The following is a 20,154-nucleotide window of genomic DNA, read 5'->3' on the forward strand; positions in this document are numbered from 1 at the left end:
TTACCATCATTTTCCTGACTGCAAACATGCGCAGTGATAAATTAACCATTTTTGGAGACAAATTGTTATTCAGTATTCTGCTGAATTCTACTCAAAATCCAATACCAAACCAGCATTTGGGGCTCCAGTCAGCAAGGTGTCAGGGGCTCTAGCTCTTGCTGACGTCTTTGAAAGTTGAAAGTACACAATAACTTCAGAAGCTGCCCAGCATCTTGCAAGATCAAGCCCATAATACATTTTTGTACTGCTTATACTTCCACTGTAAATCCGCTGTCTGTCTTTCCAGTTTTGCTCTGCAGTTCCTGTATTCAGTGGTTTTACACAGCTACACAGGCACATTCCTTTCAAAACACTTGCATATATCAAGCGTGCAATATGTAAATATGCACACACTTGCTCAGGCATAAACCACATAGTGATGTGCAGTAAAATGAAAGTGCTGTTAAACCTTACTTTTATCTGAATTTGTAGAAAATGAAAAAACAAACAAGACAAGCTTATACGCTAACCAAAGAATGATTTCACTGATATTAGTTCCTGGTACCTAGTAGAAGGGGGTAATATCTCAGCAAATAAATATAAATAAGTGAAAAGGTGGATACTAGCTCTTGGGCTTACAGGGAATTTAACCAATACTTGTGGCAATCATAATTGGTAATTAAAAATGATTTATTTAAAGATTTATAAATATTGCAGGAAAGGAGATAATAGACATGCACTACTGTTTACAGTAAAATTTCCTGTAAATTAAAAAGAGTCCTTATTCTCTGTTTGGTTTTCATTTGGTACTGTACCAAGTATCTATTTATAAAAGGAAATATGACAGTATTAAGTGTACAAAGCGAGTTGCAAAAGAGATCAACAGTCAAGGTGAGTTTACTTTAAAAGAAGGCCTAGCAACACAGATACTGCAGATCCCATTTAGCTAAGAAAAGTCAGTTCAAGACGGGTCTTTTGTGTGTGATTCCTGAGAGCCGACTTGCCGCAGAAGGCAGGCGCCTCAGCCCGGTCTTCAGGTCTGGGAGGATTTTCTCGGTGCCCCACTGATAGCAGCTTAAAACATCCTGTCTTCCTGCCAGAATACAAGTTTGACCTGAAGGAAGGGGCGCAGCCAGCATGCTGCTCTTCAAGGTATGATTAGTGTTAGCCCCTTGGCTCAGCCAAAATCAGCCAAATGCACAGGTCACTTCAGGGTCAAAAGAATATAACCATAGCTAAACGCCATGCTTGGACATCCCTAATCTACGTTGCAGTTGGCCTAAATGCAAAAGCAGGGCTCGCTAAATGCTTTTTCCTGCATATTTCTGAGGAAATTCCACTACTGTTGACATTAACTAGAACTGAGGGCCATCAATACCGTGCAGTACATGGAGATCCTAGCAGACCTACAGTGGTTTTGCTTCACCGAGTGGCTAGTGAATACAGCAATGAACTAAGAGATACATCAGTGGAAAAAACCTGAGCTGCTTTTAGAAAGCATTTCAGGTGACAGAGAGATAAGACAGGAAAAAAAGTGTACTGAACACTACATAAAAGGAAAATTTGATAAAAAGTAGGTAACGTTTCAAAGGGATTATGTTTAGAGGACGTTTTCCTGCAATTCATTTTGGCTAAGCTTTTTCACTTATAATATTTTCCAAAACAGTTTATTATAGAGTCTTTCTGAAGTCATAGTTACATGACAAAGTGTGTCACAATCTCAAATCATCTCATCCCGCATAGAAACTTCTGGAAAGAGCCTTAGAAGAAGAAAAGGTATTCACAGTTGAAAGGGAATAGTGAAAACAGACATAACATGTTTCAATAGAAAGCTAGAAAACAACCTATTTTGCAGAAGCAATTGCTGAATTAGCCATGGAGCCATCCGGCTATCTCTAGAAACTGGAGAACCATGACTACGACTTCATTAATCTCCATAGTACCCACCCAGGGGAAAAAGGGTTTGTGGACAGAAGTGCTGGATCAGGGTCATGCAAACTCTCCTTTTACATACAACAAAAGGTTTACACGGCTGATAAAATCCTGAAACTGCTGACATTACCCGGAGGCCAAGAGTTACACAGATGCATGGGTTTTACTTCACACAGTTCTAAGATCCATTATTTGATATTTAGTGCATGAAATTAATGCTGTTCTTTTTAAATCATGTACTTAAGTAAACAAATCTGCAGAGGATATATTATTCCATTATACGAATTCAATAGATTAGAACTCGTTTAGAAATGTTCACACTTACCTGGGGGCACATGTTCATTCATGATGACGAGTGATGCTGGTGTAGGCCTTCTTTTCCTGATCTGTAACACGCATAAACCAAACAGAGTCATTAGGGATCACCAACTGCTCTGCACCCAAAGCAAAGCATAAATCTGGTGTTCTCCTGAGTGTGAACTACGTTAACTATGCCAAGTTCACTAAACTAACTAGTTGATTAAGTTAAAAAAGGAAATATTAACAGAAGAGCAGCACGTCTTACTCACTGCTGTTCTAGTGTGCAACAATCAGAATCATGCTAGTGCTTGTACATGGAAAGCAACAGCACTGGGGAGAGCTTTCCAAAATACGTTTAGGATTTGCAGTCATCTTGAATATGTTATTGGACCTGTATCACTGAGCCACGCAGATATATCTTAAAATATTGACATTTAGCTCTGCTTCAGGAAAACGCAGTGGAATGTAAGCTTAGATATGCAAATATCTACTATTGTCATAATTCTCACAAATAATTATTAATATGACTATTTTGCATGCCCACTTGAGAGCTGATATTGTGCATATGCCTTCCAATGAAATTAGTTAGGAGTATTTCTAAAATGTGGCCACTGGCATTATTAATATTCTTTTATTACAGGAAAACAATACTAAATATTTCGAAAAGAGTATTTCCAAACAGCACTATAGCATAGATATTTACATATTAACATATAACCCTGAATAGTAATTGTATGTGATTCTTCTTTGTTTAAAGTTTGTCCAGTTAAGATTTTTTTTGTTCCATTAATGTCAGGCATTTAGCTACATGATATTGGACTACCCTCCAATAACGGACATATTTGTGCTGAAAGCTTTGTGTTGCCATATTAGCCTGCAGGCTATTGATATTCTACTGAATTTGAGAGGGGGACCAAGAGTATTTAAGCTAGAAACCGTTCTGAGACAAAACCTCAGCATCAGTGTGGTTGTTCTCTTTAATTGCTGAGCCAACATCTGTGGATAGCTCGGTTCAAATTTTGCTTATCATCAGGTTTAATGGGGTTAGTGTAAACGTAGCTGATACCAGTATTTATTAGTGCACTTTCATCACACACTCACAGTACAAATGTATAGCACTTAAAATTAAAATCGCACCATAAAAAAGGGACAGCCCATAGCTACCAGGCAGAATCTGGCCCACAGCATTTCAGAAGCTACAGGAATTCAGTGAAATCCTAATCGTGTGGTTCTCATAAACAACAGCACACATCCTGCGTGAATTAGTTGCAGTACTGCGCCATAAGGCACAGACATCTTATAGCGCAGAGGTATCTATGGACAAAATGAAGATCTGCAGCAAGTCTCTGCTGTACCCGTCTAGTATTTCTTCGTTCAGTGGTTCACCCACAACTCTTCACTTTCTGACAAGGGCAGTTGCCTCTGAAGAGACATGACTCAGAATACGCAGGAAACGAGATATCTGTCCTAAAGGTGGAAATAATTTCATAGCTATTAACATGGAACTATCAAGGTTATAATATTCCTCTGGTATCATCTAAAAGTAGACTTACCAAAATAGAAGCAAACGTTCAGAAGGACTTGCACTGCTATAGGTGATATACTAGGTGACCTAATTATGATTTATCCAGCTCTTCTGTTAAGATTCTGTGTGCCCTTCTTTATGTACACCTTTGCATATCTGTACACAGTAACAGATTTTTTTTCCTCCATAGATTGCTGTATCATATTACATATTTTATATATGTGTGCATGCATATGTTTTGGGAATCAAAACCTAAAATAGTACACATATTCATATCATGTGTATATAATTCTACATTCAGGCATATTTCTACACTTACATATCTCTCAGATACTTAAAACACTGTAACAGTAACCAAAAGAAAATGGTGTCAAAATCTTGAATATACAGGAGCTAACTGAAGGGATAACCATTGTGCAAAATGTAAATCACATTTTCTCGTGTTAAAATGAATGGTAAGTAAACCGCTTTTTATCCGGACTGCGCAATATTTCCATCAGGTATCTATTATCAAATTCATATTTTGCTATATATAAAAAAAATGTACTTCAGATGATTTGTTGAGAACGTGTATTATTGCGAGGGGCTTGTATTAGAGCAGAAATCCAGTTATAAAAAAAGCACAGCAAATATATACTGAATCAAAATACTAAGGCAAAGAAGGTTTATTCTAAATAAAGGATACATCCTCCTCGGTCTTTGGATGCATCCAAACATATTGCTATAACCTTCAGCACATTTAATCTGCAGTTACACTGACATAAGCTAGAAAAGCATTTAGGCCACAAGTGCCCTCGTTCCCACCCCATTCCCTCAAAACAGTGAAAGAAACTTGTCTTCCTTACCTGTTCAGCTGCCTCAGGGTCGATTTGGCTCTGAAATGGCGGCACGGCAAACTGTATCTTTTTAGGACTGTTGGGCTCCATAACACTGCTGAGGTGAATCAGGAGAGAGAAGAGCCTGGAGCTCCTGCAAACGGAGACTTGCTCTGTGCTCCCCCCCGGCGCCCTCCCTAAAGCCACGCTGAGCGCTCCTCAATAACAGCTGTAATTCCCGACTTAGCAAGTGAATCTGTACAAGCCGAGCAACTCCCTTATTCCACATCCACAGAGATGCCGCTGGCTTGACTTTTTTTTTTTCTTCCCTCCCCTCTCTTCTCCAGTCCTTCAGATCCTCTCAGCACAAAGCTGAAAGGAACAATAAGCTAATTGTGTACCCGTTCACTTCTACATATGCCAAGCATTCACTCAGAAGCTAATTGAAAATGCAATACTAGCATTGCATGGCCTGGTGCCCTGGGATTTGAAAAAGAGGATCTCTCCACCGTACATTACTAACTGGCTGCTCAAAAGTGCAATGCAAGCTCCCTCTGAGCATTGCTGATGGGCTCTTAATTATTGATGAACACAAATCAGGAAGTTTTCAGATTTTGGGGGGTGGAGGTAGCAGGAGGGGTGGATGCACTAATTCCACCTCTGCTGCAGTGTGCCAGAACTGCTCTTTTCTTCTCACATGTCAAACAATTTTCTTTGCTCTTCAAATTGTTTGCAAGCCTCTTCTAGGAAGATTGTTAATGATGAGGCTACACAGATGCTTACACTTCCATGAACTGTATCTGGTGTATCAAATGGGTTTGCCCCTCAGGCTAATTCAGATTTAGACTGCAGTCTCTTCTGATGGGATCCATCTCACATAGCATCAGATACTGAAAAGTTCCACTTTTAAGCCAGCCATCTAGGCGCTCTCGCACTTGGATGAATTGCATCAAAAGGCAATTCATCCTGTCCTAGGACAAGAGCCCCAGGATAAGTAGAATATAGCATTCACTGGAGATGATATTTTCTCTCCATCAGCCCTGGAAAAAGTAAAGATGATTCGGACTAGACACTTCACTTCTAGGTGGTGAAAATTCAGAGGACTAAATCTAAGTTTGAGGTACAAAATCTGTGCCTTTTTCTAAGTACCAGGAAAATAATTTGATAAATAACACTACATGGCAAATCTAATTAATGTGTACATTTCATTCGATCTCAGTCAAAGAGAGATATAGGAAATAATATATGGCTACCACTGACTCAAGCTACCTCTAGACCTAATGCACCTGACCACTACGTAACAGCACAGGAGAGCTCCTGCAGCAAAGGTGGGCTTTATGCTAAAATTGCAGCCCTGGACAGAAAATCTCCTAGCTGGTTCAGAGGACCATGCTTAAAGCAAAGCTTTAAGACCACAACTGTTAGGCCAGTCTTCTGTAACGCACTACCAACAATTGGAAAGAAAAAGAAAATGAGGAAGAGTAGGAAAGCCCATACTGGCATAGCCTGTCACAGAATGAGCTTTGTCCGGGATGAGGCTACATGCAGGCAGTAAGGGAATTCCTGTCCGGTCACAGGAAGACCAGTGAACTCTCCTACCAAATGAATGCCACAAAGAAGAGTAACCAGCTGAGCACATGAAGATCTCTGAGAGACTGGAGTAATAAGATAAAGAGGCAGCAAAATCCAGAGCTGCGGCTGAACGTCAAAACTCCAAGGAATTTGAAAACACACCTCTGCTTCAGGACACTGAAAACATGAAGGATTTTCACAGTTCATCACAGGTTTATTCTAAAGTCGATGAGTATTTTACCATCTGTGCCAGTGGGGGCAGGGAACACAGTTAAGGACAAAGCCCAATCTCTGCACAGCCAAACAACCCGAAAGCCAGGGATGGAATATTTGTTTGGCTTTGATGTATACAAATGAAAATTGTTAACACATTAACGGCATACCAGGGTATTTCTGAACAGAGGCAAACTCACTAGCAAGCTGAGGAAGGAGAAATAGCCCAGGAGGAGAGACTATATCAAAGTTAAACTCCTGGTTGACTCAATGATCAAAAAAGTTCACAGCAAAGGCTGAAATTCCCCTCTTCAGCCACCTCAAAACTACTATATACCACAGTGGCTTCCAGTTGATGGCTAGTAGCTGGAAGAAATGCCAGTGACTTTTAACTGACAGCTTGCTTGATGTCTTGTATAGGTTGGCACAGGTGATTTTTGAAAGATATTAGGAAGTTGTGGTTTACAGTGGATGTTGAGAGGGCAGAAGACAATCATGGGGCTCATTATCGTAGAGTATTTCTGACACCTAAAAAATTGTCCGTCTCCCGAGAGACTAAATAAAAGGGAACGCAGTTAGGAATTTCTAACAACAACTTCACACCGATTCTATCTTCCAAATTTTCTCCCTGAACTGCAATCACTAAATCTCAGACATACTCCTACTTATAGATGTCTACATGAACGAATCCAACTATGCAACTGGAATTTTAATGTAGCAGAAAACTTTTTCTTACCTGAGCTGTATAGCAATTAGCACTCACCAGTTTTTTGATGGGTAGAACACACTCCTTTGATATGACAAAAGGTATTAGATGCTTAGAGACCAGTATGAATCACCTCAGGGAGCATGTCTCATTTGCTGGTGATTTTTCTGTTAGATTTATTGTGATAGTTTACGTGGCATTAGCATAGAACTGGAGGACCATGGAAAAGTCTAGGTTGGAAAGGATCCCCAGAGCTATCTGCTCCCACCTTCTGTTGAAAGCAGGGCCTTAGATTAGGTTAACCTGGAAATTTTCAAGCTGAGTCTTGAATATATTCTGTGAATTTCTATGGCTAAATGCTCAGTTTCATTTACAACAAATGAAAGAGAGAGACAGAATAGTGTCAGTGTCAATGTTCAGTGCCTCATAAGATCATTTTTAAGTCCTCTCTACTCCTACAAGGACCCATCATAACTGATTTTATAGACTTCCACAGCTAATTTGAGCCAGGGAGCAATTCCATCAATTCTGCTGGTACAGCTAAGAGACAACAGTAAAAGTAGGAGAGGCAAGCACAGCTTTCACTAACGACAGTTAGAGAGTTGTGGAAGGTTTTCAGAACAGCCTAATTATCCAGCTCCACAAGTCCTCCACGAGCTGATGTGCCATTAACTTCAATGACAGCTCCAAACACAGAATATTCTTCCATACACAGGGATATAGGCAGCTCTGAAGTTGAGGTTTGTCTCTGGTAAATTTTCATACTTAAAAGAAAACAGTAAGTTTTGTTGGACACTACAGTCAAAAGGAATCATGTCTCAAAGTTGTTGCTGGCAATAATATCTGAGAAACAAGTTCAACAGCCATACGAAGAAAAAAAAACAGTATGATCAGTTCTGAGCAGGTTCAGAATGGAGCCAGGCAGCAAGGACAGGAGAAGGCATGAGGACAGATCCTTATTGGGACTGGTACGCCTCCAATAGAGGCCCACTGGTGATACAGCATGGAGATACTTGCCCCTGCCACTCTCCTCTCCGTGCTTGTTCTAAGCTGGCCGCCAGGCATTCTTCACATGCACTACAACAATAAAAGTATTTTTTTAAATAGTGTAAGAGGCATATTTCAGAGAGCACTCAGATATAGCATTTCATGATTACTGCATCAGCTCACCCTTACACCTAATTTGCAGCACTGGATGTCTCCAGGCAAAGCGTGCTTGCATTTTCTATAGACTGCATCATAGTCTGGGGAAGAGCCGAAATGCATTTAAGTACTGCCAAATCCTTTTAGCTCATTTTCTGTTTTTAGTGCACTCTCCGCAATGTTTCAAATTCCTTCATGATTCAGCTGAAGCTATCATGGAAGAAGAAAATAATAATAGCTGTCTAGGATCTTTCTATGTCATTCATTAGGTCTTGGTATGAATCAGTGCCTTTTTACGTATCCTGCTGTAACAATGAGCTACCAAAATATTCGCAGCACCATTCCTGCTTTAGATATTTTCTCTGTTATATTAGGAAAAGGTTATATTTTTTTCACAGCCATGGTCACTGCCTGCTAGGGATGGAATTCAACAGTCTTTATCCTGCACCGTCTTTACAAAATTTCTGCTATGGCCTGTCTCTGCTTCTCCGCTCTGATCAGGGATTACTGTGGTATCAGGTGGGAAAGGAGAGAGAACTGGAAGCGCTTGTAAAGTCAACGTACTTACGGATCGGCTCCGAGCGTCCGAAGCCGAAAGCACTCTCTCAGTGCTTTCATTGGGCTCTCTGCCTGTGGTCACCTGTTTAGGGCACTGCTGGGCAGCCCCAGCATCCTCCGGTCGCGCACTGTGCTCCCAGCTGGGGCTCAGAGGCTTTCTGGTAGGGTCAAAGAGGACTTTATTAAGCTTTCCTTTTCCTTCTGCCCTTTTCTAATGAACTGCCAAACATTTTATTAGCAATAACAAAATACTTTTGTGAGGTGATTCACTGCCTTTGTCTGTTTCTAATGCAGGGGCACCAATTTCGCAGTGATTGGTGCCGGTCACAGGCAGAAGGGTGACAGAAAGAGCGAATTCTAGACCCTGTAATGTCCACGCTATGCCTGTTCATGGACAGATCGTCCTCTCTAGGGCTCTGTCTGGCCTTCTTCATAGGTGCTAAGATCAGATACAAGTAGCTTCAGAACAAGCAGTGATAAAACCAGAAGGACCCTGAAAGTTTTCCTTAAAAAAAGCTAAACACGGGCCTTGCATTCAGGGAGGCTCCCACTCAACTTTTGGAAATAGCTTGCGATGTATATGCAGAAAACGTAGAAGATTTTAAAACTGTGATGGTGGGAGAATGTAGGGCAGGCTGTATCTGTTTGCAGATAGGAAGTGCTGCCACAGGCAGGCCAAGATGAAGAACAGAAATCCTTGTTGAGCAGTCACAGAGTCAGTGGGACATCCGGAGATTGCTGTTAGTCTAATAACAGCCTAATCCGAATTTCCATCACCAGTTCTTGTCCACCAAACACCAAGGTTTGGACTTGCTTACATGCTAACTATACAGACGGATTTACAAAGCCTTTAGATAAGGAGAAAATGCAGCTATTTCTATTTATAAGATCTCTTTGGGTGAGATAATTATCCCTTAATAGTATAACTGCAATCATAACAAGCTTTAAAATTATGTTAATTTGCGGACATAAGAACGGACACTATCCGTTCAAGTTTTCCTCTAGGACTAACAGCTCTCCAGACTCTCCTGTAACGTACAAACGTTTACAAGTAGGTGCTGTCTGCTGTTATCCATAGAATCAGCAAATCCAAAACATAGGAAATGAGCTGGATTAACGGGACATAACCTGATTAGATAGTCAAAAGATCCATGTCTAGTATGGGCTATAGTTCAATAGTGTAGAGACTGAAATTTCAGTAACCTGCAGAGCAGGAAATCATACTAGAATTCTGTTCTTTACTAAGAAGAATGTAAATCTAATATATTTTTCAATAAATAGAAACTGCTGTTGGCAGTTCACATAGACTTTAGAATGAAATTATATTATCTTCTTTTCACATTAAATCTTTAATGCAAAAATTGACTGACTGCAACATTGAATTAAACAACTGAAATATAAAATTGAGTGTCTACTGTTAGTTTTTTAGAATTAGAATCAAAATATAGAACACAGGGAAGCCAAACAACAAATGAACTTTTACAGAGTCCGAGTTAGAAAACTGTGGTTAGAAAACCACATTACAAATGGAAAGCATTTTTAAAATTCTGACTTTTGAGTTGCAGACTTTTAAGATTTCAATTCCTTTATTTCCTCCTCCTTCATCTCTGAGGACAGATTAGACCTAGAGAAGTCACAGCAGTCCTCAAAGTCTCCAAACACCTTGCACAAGGAAGCAACTGCATAGGCCAGCCCTGTTCAGCTGGGAAAACGCACCAACTGGAGGGCGATAGCCAAGGTTTTGTGACCTGGAGAAGGGGGTAGGGGATAAATATTTACCGCTCCTTACACAAGCTTCAGGGAGCAGCAGAGCGGGACTTCTGGGCGAGGAGGGGTGAGCCGGGAGCCACAGGTGACCCCGGTAAGGGTCAAGTCCTCACTGGCAGGGCGCAGACCCACGGTGCCCGAACACGGTGGCAGATCCAGGGCTGGTGACACTGACAGCCCCAGATGGGGTGCAGGGGACCAGCCAGGACCAGGGTCCACCAAGGTACCCCACGAGGAGGCAGAGACAGGGCTACAGCATAAGTCCAAGGTCCATCTAGGTTAGTGGCTGAAGACCAGTTTCCTGCTACTTACATGCACAGTCCTTCCAGGAGACAGGCGCAGGCGCAGGCACACCTACGCAGCTCAAATAGCAACTGAAGGCCCCAAGCTGAGCTGAAGTGGGGCTCCCGGGGGTGCACGGGCACCCAGGTGAGCCTGGTCAGGGCTGTCAAGATGCACTCAAGGCCCTGACTACAACAGCTAGGTGGTGTCAAGTTAAATTATTAAGGAATTGGTTCAAAACAAAAAAGCACTCTTTTCATACAGGCTGTATTTAAATTGTGGAACTCATTGCCACAGGATGCTGCAGGTGCCAAAATTTTGCATGAGTTAGAAAAGCAATTAGCCAAATTCATGGAAGAAAAATCCATCAAGGATACCACCTTTGGCTCAGGAAATCCCAGAGCCAGGGACTGCTGCAAGCTGGAAGAGCAGACAGTCGTCACGCTTCCCTTGTGTTACGTTCTTTCCAAGCAACAGCATTTGCTATTGCCCACTATGGGAATCAAAACATCAAATCGGCTGGACCTTCAGTTTAACCTATCATGGCCAGCCTTACGTTACTAACTGCAACAAAAGTCCAGCCGTTTCATGAGCTTGTACTGATATACTCATTGTACTTAAAAATAATCAATCTCACTGCTAAGATTATTTCCATTGTCTGTGTCAGGGTGAAAACATGCCTAGATGTGAATTTTCCTGCAAAAGGAACAGTAACAACAATGCTTTTAAGTACAGATTTAAAACCTGTTTTTAAAAGCAATTTTAGCCTAAGCATTGTTTAATCTTTAGGATAGGGCATTGCCCTTTAAAATAATTTCCCCTGTTCTCATACTTTGAAAACGAAAGCTAAAATTAAAGTCAAACACACAGAACAAATACTTGTGTAGATATTTTCTTTTAAAAAGTTGACTGTGAAACTCCCTAAAGAATTGTAGGCCAACAACTAATGCGAAACAAGAACATTTTAGAAAATAATGAGAAACCTCACGTAATTACATAAACACTCACTAACTTAGAAGTACCTATGGAATTAGGTAGCTGTACCAAAGACTTCACAGTAAGCAGAACAGCTACTCACCCACTCAGACAATTCTTACTTTTCATCATGCTGTCATCTCATCACTATAATTCAATTACTTAACCACTATACAGGCTGTCCCCTCTTACCCCGTTAAAACAAGAAAAAGATGTTTCTGCGCATCATATTCTCCATCACTCAGGAAACATCAGTGCAGAACTGCATGATATATATAAGCTATTTTGAATTATCAGGGGGAGCATGTATCTCTTTTAAAAATTTGTCATTTCACTTACTGTTACAGCTTTTTAAACTTAGTTCTATAACCTGCATATAAAGGATTATGATCACATCTAAAATCACATCTAAAATATTAAAGTAAATTTGCATTAGACCAAGTTAATAGTATGACCTTCCTGTTTCCACCGAAAGTCACACCATATATTATTTCTTATATTAACATGTTAATTCAGAAGAAAGTGTTGTATTTGACTGAAGCCATCCTCCAGCAAACAGTTATTCCATTTTAGGATACCACCTAGGATTCTGGATTTTTTGTTTCCTACAGAAGAACACTCTTCCAAAACACAGAAATTTTCCAGTAATTCAGACACAGTTTCGTTTTACGCTGCTGGTTATGGCTTGAATGACTCTAGTTTTCAAGCTAGGCTCTTGCACGCTCTCCCTAATCAGTATCTTCCTAATCAGTATCTTCCTCAGGGCAATTTCACTGAAATGGATTCGTATGTGATATAACTGAACGAAAATGTTCTAACCTTTGCTGTATTTTAAACATAATCAATTTACTCAGCAGTACACAAAACTCAGAAGAAGTATGAATGCTGCCTCACAAGATTTAGAAGAATAACACTGGTGAACATCAGTGGCTGGACTGTGTCAACAAGGCTTTAACTTCTCTCTTAAAACAAGACAGCAATCAGCAAACAAGTCCTTGGGAAATACAGGAGACAGATCATAGTCTTTGGCATGTCGTGCCTTACAAAAGCAGACTGCCCAGCTGTCAGGGCTTGCACACTGCACGTTTTGAGAGAAAGCAGAAGAACCGCTGTGCAGGTTGCATTCCACAAAGTGATTGAGAGCTACAAGAGCCTTTCATCAGGAGGGACAGGGACACTTCCAGGCCTCTCTCCAACCACAGCAGTACAGATGACTGGGAGCAGAAGTCTCTCCTTGCACTTAGTCACGCAGCCTGAGGCCACGTAACAGTGGTCACTCTTTGTCCTCTCCGTTTCTGGTTATGGCCACACACACACCCAGCCAGCTGCAGTACCACCACGCTTCCAAGACCGCTGCGCTGCCCAAAACGTACACGGAGCAGCTCCTACCTTCCTAGCCCTTTACTCTGGTTGCCTGAATGCCACCACATCATTTCAGCAGGGACCATTTTTCATAGCTTTTCACCGCAACAGTGAAAGCTCGAAAGGTGCTTTTACTTAACTAGTAAAAAAAGATGCAATCCCTTCAAGAACCAGAGCCCTCAATCTCCGCCTTAATGGAGCTGTGCCATAGCCACTTACTGCTTTGCAGCAGGCTAAAGACTAGTCTATCTGCTGTTGCTACCAAGAGGGATGTATGTAGCTGTCCTGTACCCACAGAAAACAGTTAGTTCTTCCATTTTTCAGCATACAGCCCTTGGCTTTACGTTCCTGAAGCCAGACGGCAAACACCAAGACCGCTGCCATGGTGAAGTTTAGAAAAGCATCCAACATGATCTCTGGCATTACTACTGGCTTTATTCATAGCAAATTAGATTGACCAGAGTTTGTTAGCCACTAATAACTGATTCACTCTACATACAATTCATATCAAATTGCAGGCTTGCAGGAAAAAAAAAAAAATGGCATTAATCTGTAAAGAAACATTAAACAAAAACAGCATCCTTACTCAAAATATCATTACAGCTGAATTGACATTACCAAAAGGGCAAGCCACCCATGTTAGGCATTTGCCAAGTGATAATGACAGCTGTTCCTAAGGCACAAGCAGAAGTGCCAATAGAGGTTGATATCAATTCAGCTTAATTTATATGACAGCAGTGAGTTATCACTTTTTTTTTTTTTAAGGAGTTTATAGATATAGATATTCATTTATCTAGAAATATGTCACTCAATATTAGATGGAAGTGTCTTTAGAAAGAGTACAGTTGTTATTACAATCATAAGAAATTAGGTGCTTGTGTATTCATTAGTTTCAGTATAATTTTTAGTGAAACGTCTCTATTTTAAATTGTGCCAGAACCTCATTAATCTGCCTTCCACCAGCTGAATGAAAAATTGGCACTATGTTCCTTTTTCAGGACATATTAAACATTAGCCTCTGTGTTGCCAAGATCAAATGTTCTTATGAGCTCTGAGCTACAGTGCCCCAGGTACTCTGGGATCGTCATACACCTGAGTGACTTGTTTGGCCAAAGCACGGACACCGCTGAGGGACACTGCTGCCAGCCTCCGCCCGCAACAGCCTCCAGCTCCGGACGTGGTTTCCTCCGCAGCTCTGTACAAGCTAGAGTCATCACCTTTCTTGGAATACTGCTGCGAGAAGCACATGGGCACAGGATTTATATTAATATTAGAATGTGCTAATTAGTCTGGAGGGGGGAGAAGAGGAGTATCTGCTGCTCCAATTACTTGAGTAAGTTTAGGTTGTCTGCACTTGCAAACAAAGGTTGCAGGCACTCCGGTCTGGCTGGATATTCTTTGGGTGGCATTTTGGAATGGAACTATATGCTCGGGCAAGCCGCAAACGAAAGCGGAAACCTACTGCAGCTTACAACCTCGTATAAATGCTGCTGGAGTTTACGTTTTAACTTTTAAATGTATAGGATGAGACTTTCAAGAAAGCTCTGGCTCTACTCACAGGGACATATTCTGAAGAGAGGTCAGGACCAAGCAAATTCTTGAGAGCTGAAACAGGAGCCAACAACTTTAACAGTTTGGTTTTAAAATGTCAACAGTTCTTTCAAATTTATATCACACATTTATCAAGCATATAGAGTCTGAACATCTGAAAACTTTCCGAAAAACCAAGAACTGAGCTTTCATGCCATTGTCCATTCTGTGTAGTGTTTCATCAAATCTATGTTACGTACTTTGCTTGAAAGTAAAACGTGCACAATGAAATGCAGAAAAACACTGACAAAGATTATAGGCAAAATAAATATTTTATTGGTTTAATATACTTTTTTTTTTTTTTTAAAGAAATCAGCCCTTCTGTGTGTCTACCTAACACAATTAAAATCTTTTAGATAAACTTTTTCATGTAATATTGTTATATTTGAAACTATTTCTGATTAGAGACCTTGACACAGTATAAGTTTTAGTAGCTGGAAATGGCAAAGGAGTAAGGAGAATTCCAAGCACAGTCAGGTAGGATATTATGTATCTGCTAAATGTCTACTTGACCACATAAAACCTCCAATGACTTCCAATTTTTTTCCATCGGAACAAACACATGTTCACTAGGCTAACTGAAAATAGAATCAGTGAAGGATGGGGAAGGAAAAGAAAATTTTCCATTTTCCCCATAATACAAGCAAGGTCATTCATCCATTCCAGGTTATACATCCTAATTTCTTTCAGAATATCAGTACTTTTATTGTATTCTGTTTATATAAAGCAGAAAACAGAACTTCTCTTGATATGAGTGAGAAGCAGTCAAAGACAAAAACAATGCTTAAAATAAGGCACTTTTCCACAGAGGGATGGGCAAACAGTAAGGAAGCAAATAAAATTAGTTAAAAGTTGTCTTCTACACAAAGATAAGGCTTTCAGTGTCAGAACTTTAAGTAGTTTTAAGTAACCTCATGTCATTCTACCACTCTGCTAATAGTAACCTCCCCAAGAATTAACAACAATTTTTACAACAGGATTTTTCCTTCTTTTGAAGTGGCACTAAGTAACAGCAGTGGAAACAATTATTGGTTGTTTCAAGCTCTCAAAGTGGATCAGTTATTGCACAATAAATACCTCATAGAGGTCAGTGTTTTTGTTTGTTTGTTTTTAAAAAAAGCTAGGCTGAATGTTTGTGTGTTATTTATAAATCGTTTAAGTCTGGAAATTTTCAAGTTTCATGATGCATCACTAAATAAAGAAGTTAGCTACATAAAAATTTACAACAGGGACATACAAATAAATACAAAACCTTTCGGACAGCTACAGTTTTGTTGATGCCTTATGGAAAGTAATAAACTAGTTAAAGTGTCTAAGGCTTTATATATGAACTCAAGGAAAAGTACGCGTCATAGAACCAAGCGTTGAATACAGTAGCCTATCTCAGCAGCTTTAACATCTCCTGAAGCAAAAATAACTTGACACTTTCACCAGTGTATGCCGCCCAAAGCAGAAATCCACAGCACTTCGGACTACATCCAACCTTACAAAAAAGAAAAAGCAAGATGGATATCAAAATTAGATCTTTGGTCGTCTGCTGGCTGTCAAGTGCTTAAATATACATTTTGCTAATATCCATATATAAGACAGGCAAACTACAGAAATCTTCTGGCATGATCCATTCATATATGGAATCATCATGGAGAGTACTGAAACAAAATCGAGGACCACTACATAAAAATTGACAGTAGGAAGGGCCAAGCTGCAAAACAGTTGATTTTCCAGAGCTATCTAGACTATCCATATTCTCTGTATTAAATGAAACTTCAGTTTTGACCATTCATATTTCAAGGGAAAAATAAAATCAAAGCAAGACTTCAGCTAACCAAGATTCCATATAATAAAAATAACAACAAAAAAATACATTTCGGTGAGCCATTGAATTGTTCCAGCAGATTCACAAAAATTACCTGCAGTACCCGTTTCATGGCTGTGAATCTTGTTTTGTAGTTGCAGATCTGCTTGGGGATGATACTGCTGCTAACAATCCACTTACTATTTCTCGTCGTATTTCACCAACAATGGATTCCTTGATCTGAAAGGGATTAGACAGAGTTTCAAGGTCACTGAGTTACATAACCAAAAGGATAAAACTAAATGGTATTGCAGATATGTTTGACATTAGCAGCATATGAAAACATATAACACCAGAAAGTCAACATTCTAAAAATGCAAATGGAAAAAAATACAAGGGTTTCTCTTGGAAAATCATTTTAAAGTAAGTAATTTTAAAGTTCTTGCAAATAAGATAGTTGCAGGCTGAAGTAGTTTGATTTTTCCAGATGGTACTTATATCTGTATTTTACACTTAGGATTACCAGCTTTATGTTAAAATATATTTCAACGATGCAAAGCTGTAAAAAGAGTGCATCAAGAAAGCAAACCACATCAAAAGCACCACAAATGCACCGCTTTATATCTTTAGTAGTGATCTCTTGAAAGGGATGGCAGGACCTATTTACCTCACAAGATTCATTATGCTGTAGGAAAGGTCCAAGTCTTTGAATAGGAGCTGCTGCTTTCATATAAATCAAAAGGCAGCTAATCCTAATTATATACTTTTGGCAGCAAAGACAAACACAGAACTTCCAACAACGGCTCACATCATCATCTGGCCACTGGGATATTATCTATGCCAGCAAAGACTATTTTTCACATGATCGTGACAAAAGCATTTACCCGTTAAGTTTTACATAAACAAAAAGAGGAGTTACTAGTAGCAGGCACCTAATTGTGACTGAAGGTAGAAGAAAGAAAGAGGAGATAATTCAAGGCTATAGCAAAAGAAAAGAAAGCAAAAAGATCAGAGAAAAAGTAGCTCTGCGGTAGCATACTATGCTGGAAGAAGAAGGAGGCCATTACATAGGAAAAATACTATGAGCTGCTCACAACTACAAGAAATCTTCAGTGCCAACTCATTTTTTGAATGGTCTTCACTTAAGCAACTATTAACAAGTCAGATGTGGTTATAAGGACAGGGAAGAACAGCCACGGAGAAAGAATGCAGGCTATTAGGAATCCAGGCCTGACAGCCAGGGCCAGTAACATTAGCATTACTTATCCCAGTTAAAGTTCTCTTTTTCTTATAAAAAAAGATAAACAATTTCTTAGACTGGAAAAAATACTGTCCATAGTGTCATTTCACGAGCAGCTTTCCAGTGGTGAAGAGGCTGCAATGAACACGAGACCCGATAACAGAAAAAAATCCAAATTTCTAATGCCGGCTTTGCCAGTAATAAATCCCTTTGTGTTCCAGTGCTCCACTAATACCATGGGAATAACATTTACTCAAATCTGGCCTTCCCAATGGCCTTGCCATGTTTGTACAGCCCTCTCATCATGTCACCATGAACATCTTGCAATTATTCTTGTAAGCCTTCCAACAAGAGCTCCCCTCTTCCTGGTGCGTCAAGAGGATTAAGCAACAACGTCAGAAGGGCGGCAGCAGAATTAGCAACGGGTTATTTATCCCCTTGTCCTCACTGGCAAGGGATCAATCCCTAAACTATTAGTGGCAAAGTTCCTCATTGCATTATTACTTTGCATCAAGCAGAAATTCAGAGAATACAACATCATTTGGAAATCAGGTTTCAGTTGGACCGTTTGTTGATTAACTGACAAAAGAAAAGCCAGCATATATCAAAACCTGTTTTACTGACAGTCAAGTTCTGAGGACACCTAGGCAGATGCAGACACACACATACAAAGCTTGAGGACCCTGTCAATTTAGTGAGTACCTTTTGGATTCAGAAACTCTGGTACACGGAAATACACCAAGAAAATTCAAAGGAGGACAGCAGGGAGAGTAAGTTTTGCTAGAACCATACAGTACCCCCGGCTATCTGGCAGGTTACTGCCAGTTTTCTTCTCTAGTATCACATGGGTTGGGTCTCCGAGTCCATTACAAAACACGCACCCTGTGCCCTTCTCCAACAGGATAGGTAAAAATAAACATCACTTTCCACAGTAAACTGATTAACAGCTTCCCAAATTAGCAAAGTAAATGGTCTAGTATGGCAGTCTCGTGATGAGGTACGGACTAGAAGCGAAGCAGCTCCCGTGCTATTCACAGCTCTTCCAGCAACTTCACGCTCGACCTTGGCAAATCACTTCGACCCCTCTGCATCTCGCCTTTGTCCCGGAGATAACAGCAAGGCCACCCTCCGTTGCTTCCTTCCAGGGCTGCTGCTTCCTTACTTCGTTCTGCCTGTGACAGACTCATCAAGGTCACTCCTGCCCGGTGAGGCAGGTGTTGATTCCTGTGGTGACTCAGCCTCGTGTGTGTCATGACAATCGCCAATATTTGTCTATTTGGTTACAAACGATTTAGGGCAAGGTGCACCTTGCATTGCCTCTGCACAGGGTACAGCACTCTGCCAAGACTCCATCAGTATCAGAGACAAAGTCTCTAATACTTTTAGAAGCTGAATGACAATTTGATCATTTGAAAGAGGAGAGGACCCACTCATACGTGGTATTAATACTATACCAATAATTAATACTGTATTAATACAATACCACATTCATAGATTGGTTTACTGTAGTAAACCAGTGATCTTCCTCCCTTTGAAAACATTACCATTACCACAATATTATCTTGCTGCTAAATAATGAACTCCTTGACAGTGGAATGTGCCAAACTGGCAATAGCAAAGACGTGTTCTTCAGCTAGTGACCAAATAGGAACACAAGCCTTTTTCACGTTCCTCATACCCCTAACCTAAGCTACATTTTTGTGCACAGAATTAAAAAAGATAACCTTTTAATCTATTTTATTTTTGGGCCACTTTTTCGTAGCAGTAAGCAAAGAGCTTTTATGCCCAGACTTTGTAAGATAAGAAGCCCAATGGCCTCTGCAAGGGAAGTATGAACAACCAGCAGATGCTAACGTTTTTTGGATCAATGCTGAGCCAATTTAGATTTGAATGGAAGAGGGAAGATTCTCCATCAAATCATCTATCAGTCCCACAGAGCTCCATTACAGCCTCTTAAAACAGACACCATCAGAAAAATCATGCATTTCTTTAAAACATAAACTTCACTGAGTGTCATTTACAATGGAGAAATCTTAGCAAAAACAAAAAATACATTCCTCAAACTGAAAGCTTTTTAAACTACTGCATCTTCTGAACTGCAGAAGAACCCGACAAGGTGGCCAGCTGGCTTACGCTCCTAGCAATACTGGGACTTACAAGTCAAGTAATAGGCATTTCATGTGGTATTCCAGTGGAGGTCAGGCTGTGTTTTCATCAAAACAAGAGGGCCACTGTTTGGTATTTTAACGTTTTACATTGTTGTAGGCTTTTCTGTAGGAGCAAGTCCACTAACACTAAAAATTAGCGCCAACTTTTTTTTTTTTTTTTTTTTTAAAGCCAGCAAATAGTCACAGGTCAATGCTCACATACATTACAGCCCACCCAGGCACACTCTGAAAC

General features: G+C 40.2%; 2 protein-coding genes across 4 annotated transcripts in view; both read right to left on the reverse strand.

Moving 5' to 3' along the window:
* PPP1R1C (protein phosphatase 1 regulatory inhibitor subunit 1C) overlaps nt 1–5,132 on the reverse strand; it is a 50,122-nt gene extending 44,990 nt beyond the window's left edge. The window contains exons 1-2 of the mRNA XM_009676319.2: nt 4,582–5,132; nt 2,237–2,297 (exon numbers count right to left, since the gene is read on the reverse strand). Of these exons, the coding sequence (XP_009674614.1) occupies nt 2,237–2,297; nt 4,582–4,662 (142 nt within the window). The 5' untranslated portion in view covers nt 4,663–5,132. The remainder of the gene's footprint in view (nt 1–2,236; nt 2,298–4,581) is intronic.
* A 9,840-nt stretch (nt 5,133–14,972) lies between these two features.
* The window catches only part of ITPRID2 (ITPR interacting domain containing 2), a 42,956-nt gene continuing 37,774 nt past the window's right edge, over nt 14,973–20,154 (reverse strand). For all 3 annotated transcript variants that reach the window (XM_068948377.1, XM_068948379.1, XM_068948378.1), the window contains 2 exons: nt 16,630–16,754; nt 14,973–16,202 (listed from right to left, as the gene is read on the reverse strand). In XM_068948377.1, the coding sequence (XP_068804478.1) occupies nt 16,644–16,754 (111 nt within the window). In that variant the 3' untranslated portion in view covers nt 14,973–16,202; nt 16,630–16,643. The remainder of the gene's footprint in view (nt 16,203–16,629; nt 16,755–20,154) is intronic.

The sequence above is a fragment of the Struthio camelus genome, chromosome 6 (assembly GCF_040807025.1).
Source record: "Struthio camelus isolate bStrCam1 chromosome 6, bStrCam1.hap1, whole genome shotgun sequence".
Taxonomy (NCBI): domain Eukaryota; kingdom Metazoa; phylum Chordata; class Aves; order Struthioniformes; family Struthionidae; genus Struthio; species Struthio camelus.